Below are 9910 nucleotides of genomic sequence, written 5' to 3' on the forward strand. Positions count from 1 at the left end.
CCACAGCTCACCTGAGTATGGGTGGGTGCTAAGCATCAGGCTGGGCTAACCTAGACAGGGCTGTCTACACAGACTCACGGTTCCTGTTGCCAGTTGTGGGCGAGACTAAGAGAAGGATGAAATCCTGCCTCCCTAGCCCCTTTCAAAGTGGGACAGGTGGCTCCTGAGCCCAGGGGTCTGGCTGCTGACATCAGACTCACAGCTGGAAACACCATTCTTAGAAGCCCTTGCCTTCTCCACTGGTTTCCCCTTCTGCATGGAGGAGGTGAGCTGGGGAAGGAAGACATGGTGCAGGCTGTGCTGTTCAGGTCAAGCTTGGTATCTGTGGTCACATGCTTAGGAGCTCTAGACAGAAGCATTTGAAGCTTTGACTGAAGCCTGTAGTTTTGGTGCTAGGTAGTTGAAATAACGGAAGAGCCTTGAACCAGATAGGTAACTTACGATTTCTCTTCCTTCTGAGTCCCTGCCCCTTTCTTTCCAGTCTCCCTGCTCTGGTGGCAAGGCCATGGTGAAATGATGACCATGTTAGGCCTGGGAAGTCCCCCCTTTGTCCAGCCAAGCCCTATTGGCCTGGAAAGGACTCTGAATCTTAGTTCTTCCCTGATGTTTGAAGTAGCACTGACTTGAGGTGGCCAGAGTGGCCTTTCCAACTAGGAACTTTGATCTTGTTGCAAAGTCTGTTTGGATGGGGCTGGGGACACCTGTGAGTCCCTTGTGCTGGTTAATGGTGGGGGAGTGGGGGTGAGAGGCTTTGTGCTCCATGTCCCTCATACCCAGCCAACCCCCACCTTCTGGTGAGTCTAAGACCAGCCTCTTTCCTTTCTGCCTCCTCATGAAAGCCAACACTGTTCAGCTGCCCAACCTCACCACAGCTGTGTCCAGCCAGCAGAGGGGAGATAGGACCGATGGCCCCAAGCTGTGGGGACAGAAGGGGAGAGAGACTGCACACAGCTAGGATTAACATGATTTATTATCAGTCTTACAAGTTGCTGAAGTTGGGCAAGGCCAGGATAGTAACTTAATCCCACATACTTTTGTTGAGTAACAACCTGATTAGCAAAGCCCTGTTATTGAGCAGAGGGCAGTGGGGGGCACCCAGGAACCATGCACATGTAACTGTTAAAAATCCCTTCCCAGAGAAACAGGTGAACCAGGGGTATGCTCCGCTGGATCTTGGTGCCCACTAGTTCCTTTAGAGGAGGTATGAGGCCTCCATCCAGAGACACCATGGAGGCAAGATGAGCTGGGCTGAAAGCAAGACTGGTGTGTCCCCACCGATAGACTGTGCTGGCCTCGATATGCCCACCACTGGGAAGGATGGTGACCCCATCCCCTTCCTGAGGTGAGGTCAGCCGGAAGCCTGGGATGTGGCTCCTGGTTATTGTTCTGTTTTCTTCCCTAGTTATCAAACTTACCTAGTTAAGGTGTGAAGGAGAAGGGGAGAGGAACCTAGGACCAAAGGTGGGAAGTTAACCCCTTTTTCTACCCTGGTAAACAGCTCCTGCCTTCGTGGGGCTGTGCTGATGAAGAAAGGGACAAACCCCAAGGATCCCCCACCCCAGAGCCACCACTAGTGTTCCATGGCAGTATCACCACTCCGAGCCCCGCTGCCTTCTGCCACCGCCAGCAGGGTGTCTGCAACTCTCAGGTGTCCCTGCTTACTAGCCCACGTGGCAGAGCAGCAGAGCTGGGGGCAGGGGCTGGGCTAACTAGTAACTGGAAGCAGGGCTCAGATCTGGGTGCAGCTCTAGCTAGGCCTAGCTCGCCCGGCCTCATCAGCTTTGGCCCAGGTTCCTGAATGGTGCCTACTACTCACCCCTCCTTGTGTTGAGGGCTTGGGTGTTAGAGAGGAAGAGGGTGGACAAGAAGAGAAGGTCAGTTATTTTACAAGTTTTTAAGAAGTTACAGGAGGTTAACTTTAAAAAACAAAAACAAAAACAAAAAAAACCTTAATGGGGATCAAGCAGAGAGATGTCTTCCCCCTCACCCCCCAGAGCAAGGGCGGGGGGCAGGTGGTGAGAGGGTACTCAGACAATGGTACAGGACTGCAGGGTGCCCCCCTTCCGGCTGCTGTGTGTGGGCACAAGTTTGCCCTTCCCGTAGTACCCCGTGAAGATGGCCCTGACCTCCATCTTCTTGGCCAGGTTCAGCATCCAGCGCCCATTGCCCAAGGAGTAGAGCTTGCCCCGGTGGAGCTCACCCACCTCCTCGCCACGGCTGCCCGCCTTCTCCTGCCGCACAATCTCAAGGAGGTCAATGCCTGTCTGCACGGCCTCCACGTCATTTGCACACCCTAGGGTGATGTGCGCGCGGCTCCCCCGAGACAGGCTGTCAGAGGGTGACAGCTTGTCCACATCATTTGGCCACAACAGCAGCTCCTGCTCGTTCAGCTCCACCCGGGCCCCAGTCGTCCTGGGAGTCACAAAGAGGGCAGAGATGGTCAGCGTGAAAGCCTTGCAGTACGATTTCTTTACCACCTGGGGAGTGAGAAAGAGGGGCCCTTGAGAGAGGGACAGCTGATGGAGGGTGGGTCACTCCCAGAGGAGGGAAGGGTGAGTCTGACAGGAGTGAGCACTGAGCAGAGGCTGTGCTTAAAGGCACACCATCCACAAACATCTGGGATGAGCACCCGTGTGTTAGAGGGTGTCTTCCCACTACACTGTTCAGGCTAATGTGCAGAGGTGCTCAGAGAGGCCGGACAGAGCAGGGGTCAAAAGCCAGACCACCTGAGTTCAGAACCAACCTGCACCACTTACTAGCTGTGTGGTTTGGAGCCAGTCGTTTAACCTCTCTGTGCCTTGGCTTGTTCACTTATAAGGAGGGAGAGTACTAGAAACTACTGCAGAGTTACTGTGAAGATTAAAGGAGTGAAAAGTTTGGAAGGAGCTTAGCATAACATCAGCAAGGGCTATTGTTATTACTACAGGCAGTACCCTGGAGGGCAGAGTGAGATCAGACAAATGCCATCGATCGAAATCCACTCTACACTTTGGTTTATATCTGATTGAGAAAACTTGTCTCTCCCAACTGACCATAAAAGCTTCTCTATTTTTGCTCATAATTCTTAGTCCCAACAGTGTCTGGCATGTCATAGGTGCTTCATAAGTATTGCTGAATGAATGAACTGTTAGAGATGGTAGTGGACAGTAATACAGCGGGGAACAAAACCAAAACACCTTCGCCCTCAGGGAGCTTCCATTCCAGCTGGAGAAAACCAGTAAACAAGTAAGTAAAATAGCTGTGTGAACCTAGGCAGAGACAGGGAAGGTCAGGGAAGGCCTCCCGAGGTGACACTGAAGCCATGCCTATCTGAGGACACGTCTGGTGTGTAAGGATCACTATCAGTGGCTGCGGGCACAGGATACTGGCTGTATGGTGGGGAAACGTCTGGTAGCCCACAGCCAGGCCTCAGACTTGGGGACAAGAACCTTGGCGCACCAGGCTCCCTAGGGGGTAAAGCCTCTGGAACTTAATGCGGGCTCAGAGAGGCCGGAACAGGAGTCTGCTGCACAGCAGCATTCTCCGTGAATCTTCAGAAGGAAAGGCACTCATGGGCAAGCGATACTGCCTGGCTGGCTCCTCAAAAAGGCAACCAGAAATTTATGCAGCTATGCCTGGGAAGGGGAGAGCTGGAGGAAGAGGTGCCACTGGTCTTGAGCTGCTGACCAGTTTCTCGTAGGTCCTTGCCTTGTACTGGTACCCATCTCCAGAAGACCCTGTACCCCTCCCCTCATACCCTCTCTACCTCAGCCGGCATCCCTGGGGAGAACTCACATCCTGCTGGGCGTACTCCTCTGCCCCAGCGGCCTTCCCGTAGTCGCAGAACTTGGTTGTGCAGTGCAGCATGCCTGGGGGTCTCTTCCCGAAGTAGATGACCAGGTCAATCTTCTCCCTGGGCTCATCCCCAGAGACAACTGCAGGGAGAGTGGCAGTCAGAGTAGGGGCCATACCAACACCGACCACCAAGACCACGGAGGCCCAGAGGGAAAAAACTGGACAGTAAGCATAAATTCTTGTGCAATCTACTATAATTCATTAGTTAGGTGGTCAAACAGCAACTTTAGAGCTATATTAGGCGTTTAAGTTCCCTGGTTTTACTTATATAGATGTTTACATCTCTTCCCCAGACTTGAAAACTCTCAGGCACTTGTGGGGTGGGCAATATAAGCTAAAGATTTACCAGCAGGTCACAAACAGTAGGGTAGAATGAAAAAAGAGGGTTGGAAACATGGTGGTCCAGCAGAAGGACCACAGGCTTCACAGCCAGAAAGAACATTAACATCCCAGCCCTGCCACTGGATAGCTGTTTGACCTGGGGCAGGTGGTCCACTCTGTCAGTCAAGTGCAGCAACTAGGGTGACCACCTGGGAACTATTAGTAGCACCCCATTTCACTTGGGTCCATCTGGATGAGATGTTACATGACTCCCATAATAATACATGCCTCACGGGGCTGTTTGTGAATGAGAGCCTAAAATGGACCCAGTACAAGAAGGGTCTTGGGATCTAATGGGGTAGCATCGTGTGGTCCATAGACACAGTAAGTTTTAGACTGTGATCCCAATTTCCAGACTCCAAGCCTGTGGCTGTCTTCAGAGTCACTAGGTTTTTTCTGGTTATCCCCGAGTCGAGTCCCTGCAAGGAATTCCCCCACCCTCCACAGGGGCGGAGGACATCTGCCCTGAGCAGGCTTTGTTCTTGTCCCATTACATTTCTCCTGCTATATGTCAGGCAGAAAAAGCTTTTGAGAGGCTATCATTTCCCAAGGCAGAGCCACCAGCTCTGGCCAGTGTCCTGCAGGCACCCAGGTTCCCTGATCTCCCAGCGGTTCAGGCTTTAGGAGCTGAGAAGACAGTTATCTGAGGACTTTGGCACAAATTACCTGCCTCTGAGCCATACAAGCTAACATAAAGAAACATGGGTGTGGATAGTTCAGATACGAAGATCATCAAAAATTTGCGAACTGGAAATGGGTTAAAGACACAGTGGGTAACAGAGCTCCAACAGGCCCCCGCAGGAGAATGAGGGCTGCCAGGGGCTTTCCTTGTCCCAAACCAACCCTCTTGTGGGCACAAACAGCCTTGCCAGGAGAGAACCTGGCCCGGAGTCCAGGGCCCCACACTCAAGTGGCTTAGGGCAAATCCCATAGCCATTTCCCTGTCTGCAAAACAAAAAGTTTGGGTCTTGGTTTGAGATTCTCTCTGGAGCCCTGGGATGCCATGGAGCTATGTTGGGGGCCAAGAGGAAGGTGGGCAGCTCAAGGTCTGGGAACCATCCCCAAGAAAGTCAGAAGAGTCCTATTTTTAATTTTTTTACCTTAGGATCCCATGTAGTATTTTGTTTTAGAAAATGGTTCTGCTGCTAAAAATGATTTTGAAAACATTGGACCAGATTTTCCAAGGCTGTATCGTATGGTGACATACTTATTGTTGTGACAGTAATTTTTCCCACCTCTGAGACAGGGACAGTGGTCCGGACCCAGCCTGGGAGAAGAGGAGGGCAGGAAGGTGCACTGGGAGGGCAGGTGCTCTGGGAAGCACTTGTCTCCACATTCCCACTGTGCTGCCACTACCCAAGGCCACCTCTAGTAAGCACCGACTTGCTTCTGCCTCGTATCAGGTGAGCCCCCATCTGCCTTCCCCGCTCAGCTCCCAATCCTTTAAGAACAATGGTCCTGTGCACGCGGCACCTGGTGCCCAGGGTTTGCTGGGCTAGAGAGTGAGGCGCAGGGACCTAGCTTCCCTGCCACCCCCAGCCCTGCCACCTACACTGTCGAAGCTCCTTCCTAAAAGCCTTGTGGTTCCCCAGCTCCTCTAGGAAGATCTGGCCAGCCTTGTGGAGGCTCTCCGAACTCTTCTTGGTCAGGAACCAGCCGAAGTAGAGTGGCAGGAAGTCCTTCTCCAGCCCAGGCTTCAGCTTCTTCAGGTCATCGGCTGACAGCTGCCACTGGTTCTTCTCCTTGAGCTGGGCACAGTCTAGCCGCCATGCCGTCTTGGGCTCCACCAGCACCACCTGGTACTGATACTGGTCAGCCATTTCAAAGAGCTGCTCCAGCCGCTCCCGCTCATGGTTGGTGTCATCCAGCACAAGCACTCTGATGTCCCGGCGGCAGCAGGCAGCCAGGTCCTCATCCAGCCGCTTGTACTCCTCGGAGAAGGCTCCACGACTGCCAGGGGTAATCTTGTAGGCATCAGCAGACAGCATCTTGGTGCCATCACGGTACTTGTCTGTGATGATGCGTGCCAGTGTGGACTTGCCACTTCCTGGCAGGCCGCGCAAGATGAAGAGTGTCTTGCACTCTTGCAGCGTGGCCACCGTCTCCTCATCCAGTAGAAAGGGAAACTGCAGCTCAGGCTTGTCCTTAGCCCCCGAGGATGACATTTTGCGGAAGAAGATCTTAGGCAGGAACGTGTGGCTCTTTCGGGAGAAACCTCTATTCTGCGTGAGGAAGGGAAGATCAGATGTCAGCCCAGGTCACCACCAGCAGTCACCCTCCCAGCCTTGCCCGTTATCTCAGGCCTAGTTCTAACCTGGCTCCCCAACCCTGGTTTACAAGTGCCCCTGGGGTTGAAAGCGCCTTCCCAAGTGGTGGAGTGGTGGACTTTTCTAGGGCCTACCATGCCCCTCGGAGTCCCTGGGTGGTGCAGTTAATGCACTCGGCTATAGATGAAAGGTTGGAAGCTCAAGTCCACCCAGAGGTGCCTCGGAAGAAAGGCCTGGCAGTCTATCTCCCCCTCCCCTCCAAAAAAAATCAGCTATTGAAAACCCTATGGAGCACAGTTCTACTCTAACATACACGCGGTCACAGTGAGTCAAAGCAGACTGGGCAGCAACTGACAAAAAAAAAAAAAACTATGCCCCTCCTTTTAGTCCCTGTGAGTACCTATCTACTCCTGGGAGTGGAGGATGGAGAGGGAAGCTGCCCCAGCCTACCTACACTCTCGCTTCCCTCCTGCCAGAGTGAGTGGTACACCAAGGATCACTCACTGCTTCCACCTCTAAAAGGAAGACACGGTGAAGTGCATGCAGGGAGGGCCTGAAGCCTGTGGTTCTACAGCCTGGGCCTAATTTTTATCTTCTTGGCAACTATTAAGGATGTCCTCTTTGGAGGTGGGTTTCTCTATCTGGGCAGACCAGCTGCCCTGCCTCAGTGTGTGCACTGGGGAGGCAGGGAGGAGGGTTACGGAAAGACTGCCTCCCTGCCCCCAACAATTGCAGCAACAGATAATACTCTCTTGTCTGGGATGAGGGGACAATGGTCCCACAGACGGGCTGGTGGGGGCAGGGCAGGAGAACGTTGGACAAAGGGCCTCATTCACCATGCCTGCCACCTCCTCCTGCCCTCTCTCTGCCCCCACAAAGTCGCGGTCTTTGTGCCTGTCCCAGAACTGGGCAGCACAGGCACCTGCGTTCAGGGGCTAGCTCTGCCCCCCACATTGCTATGTGTCACCAGCACCTCTCTGAGCCACTTCCTATCTGCTAAAAGCCACAACCCCAAAACCCACTGCTGTGAAGTCCATTCCGACTCACAGTGACCCTGTAAGTCACAGCAGCAACTACTGCCCCATAGGGTTTCCAAGGCTGTAAATCTTTACGGAAACAGCCTACCACATCTTTCTCCCCGAGAGCGGCTGGTGGGTTTGAACCGCCCACCTTTCGGTCAGCAGACCAGCACTGAACTACTGCGCCATCAGCGCTCTTAAAAGCCACAAGTGTATAAACCGTCTTCTCTTCCAAACTGGCTCCGCCTCCCTGAGCACCTCTCAGCGGGCATAATGTTTTAGCGGACAGGCCCTTGGGCAGGAGAAGGCGAGGAAAGGCTGTCCGTGCGCAGACCAGCGCGGGGGTCGAAACCAGGCCAGGGGTCCCGTCGCTGTAAACAGCTGCTCACACCCACACGCTGTCTAGGTTTCCCATCGTCTTCCTCCTCCCGCCCTCACTCCTCCCATACCTCCCCATTTCTCCCTTACCTTAGGACTGCATCCGGTTCCCAAGAAAGCTAGCGCTCAACTCCGGAACCTCGATCCTCATTTGCATACCACTTCCTCCCGAGAACCCGAAAATACTCTGGCTTTCCATTACGGCGCTAGCCCTCTGCCCGGCCCAGTTCTTTCCCTCCCCTCCCTGCATTCACCCCTCTGCTTACCATGATGAGGAAAGGGCTCCGCCGTCGCCGCCTTTGCAGGGACCCGCTCTCCGGGACCGCCCGCCTGCGCGGAGGGACACGGGAGTTGAGCGGTGAAACAACCCCAGGCCGCGCCGCTTTACATACCCCGAAGGAGGGGCAAGGGCGGGCCGGCCCCCTCTGCGCGCAGGCGCGCGAAATCGAAACTCAAAGCTCCTCCGCGCTGGGAGGAAGCTCCTGGGTTCCCGGCAGCGCGGAGTGCTGCACCTGTGCCCTCGAAGACCGGGGGCGGCAGGGAGAACTTACTCGGTCTCTTTTTTGTTGTGCTTGTTAATGATTTACTCTAGGGAAACAAACCACCACCCCCGGAGCAAGGCTAGGATTAGGATGGGATGAGTGAGGCAGGGTCGTGCAAGGACAGGGTCAGAACCTGTCTTTAAAATGTTGATTTTTATTCATCATGGATGTTTGCATTAATTTTTTTTTTTTTTACAATTTTGCGTTATATATTATCTGTCTTGATTACCGAGTGTTTTGGCGCCACCTGGAGTCCCTGGGTGGGGCAAATGGTTAAGCGCTTGGCTACTAACCAACCGGTGGGTGGTTCAGTCCACCCAGGGGCAACTTGTTAGAAAGGCCTGGCGATCAACTTCTGAAAGATCACAGCCACTGAAAACCCTGTGGAGCACAGTTCTACTCTAGAACACATGTGGTCGCCACGAGTGAGAATCACTCCACAGCAACTGGCTTGGGGTTTTGTTTTTAATTTTGGCTGGGGGCAATACCTCACTCACCTCACCCTAGTCCCCTGCTGTACCCCAGCCTAAAGTCAGCTGCAACCCCAACCCTTCTACGGACTGGGGAGAGAACCAAAGGGACACAGCATAATGGAATCCTCACTCATTCTCTTAAGGCCAGCTGCTTAGTTGCCGCCTCCTCTGGGACCCACTCAACCCTGGGTTCGATTTTCTAGAGCTTGCAGTGTGCTATGTGCTGTGCTAAGCACTCATTTTACCCTCACACCAATCCCTGAGGCAGCTATCCCATTTTACAGAGGAGGAGACAAGCCTGGAGAATTTGATTTACTTGGTCATACCACTGGGAGTCATATCAGCAGAGTCCGGCTGCTTCCCCAACTCGCAGGCTCATCCCCCCTTCTTTCAAAGGGCCATCTTTCTTCCTCTGGGCTTCTAGAGCAAAATGGCCCCTTATCAGTTCCAGCATTCATTTCACTCTGCTTTGAAGGCTTAAGGGTCGACAAGTCGGCCTCCTCCATCGCATGATAGCTGAGCCTATCGTATCATCACTTCTCCATAAAGCCTCCCACAGTGTCCTGTGCACAGCAGGGCTCAGCGAAATGAACCAATGGCCAGTGGCTGGGCAGATACACAGCTGTTCCCAAGCCCTTCTCCTTCCTCCTCCTGTCAAGCTTCCTGGGTTCTTCAGAGCTCACCTGTTTCTTCACCCTCTTGAAAACATTTCTTAGCGCCTTTCTCTTCTATGAGGTCCTAGGATAGGGACTGGGGGAGAGGGCTTCATTCCACACCTCGGTCACACTCTTGGTCAGGCCTTGTTTGGGATTCTGGGACAAGAGTTCTGCTTGCAAAGTGGTACCCACACGAGCATCACTGATTCATTCTCTAAGGCTCTTCTGAGACTGGGTGGGAGTGAGGAGGCAAAATGATAAACTCAGGGTTTACAGGAGTGAAAGTTATATATTTAAAGGGAAAATGGTGACAGAAAGAGGCAGAGGTGACCAGCAGGGCCCAGTCCCCCATTTTCCCCT

The 9910-nt window shown here is 53.4% G+C and overlaps 1 protein-coding gene across 2 annotated transcripts; it reads right to left on the bottom strand.

Moving 5' to 3' along the window:
• Nucleotides 1-952: 952 nt before the first annotated feature.
• CNP (2',3'-cyclic nucleotide 3' phosphodiesterase) lies at nt 953-8282 on the bottom strand. Of its 2 annotated transcripts, none has more exons than XM_023725220.1 (4): nt 8146-8282; nt 5768-6437; nt 3775-3914; nt 953-2477 (listed from the first exon to the last, which is right to left on the bottom strand). In XM_023725220.1, the coding sequence occupies exons 1-4, from the start codon at nt 8146-8148 to the stop codon at nt 2028-2030; spliced, it is 1263 nt and encodes a 420-aa protein (XP_023580988.1). In that variant the 5' UTR covers nt 8149-8282; the 3' UTR covers nt 953-2027. The 2 variants fall into 2 exon arrangements, with proteins under 2 accessions (XP_023580988.1, XP_004390373.1); XM_004390316.3 differs by lacking the exon at nt 8146-8282 and adding an exon at nt 7970-8065.
• Between the last annotated feature and the right edge of the window lie 1628 nt (nt 8283-9910).

Source organism: Trichechus manatus, unplaced genomic scaffold (assembly GCF_000243295.1).
Source record: "Trichechus manatus latirostris isolate Lorelei unplaced genomic scaffold, TriManLat1.0 scaffold00294, whole genome shotgun sequence".
In the NCBI taxonomy this organism is placed as follows: Eukaryota; Metazoa; Chordata; class Mammalia; order Sirenia; family Trichechidae; genus Trichechus; species Trichechus manatus.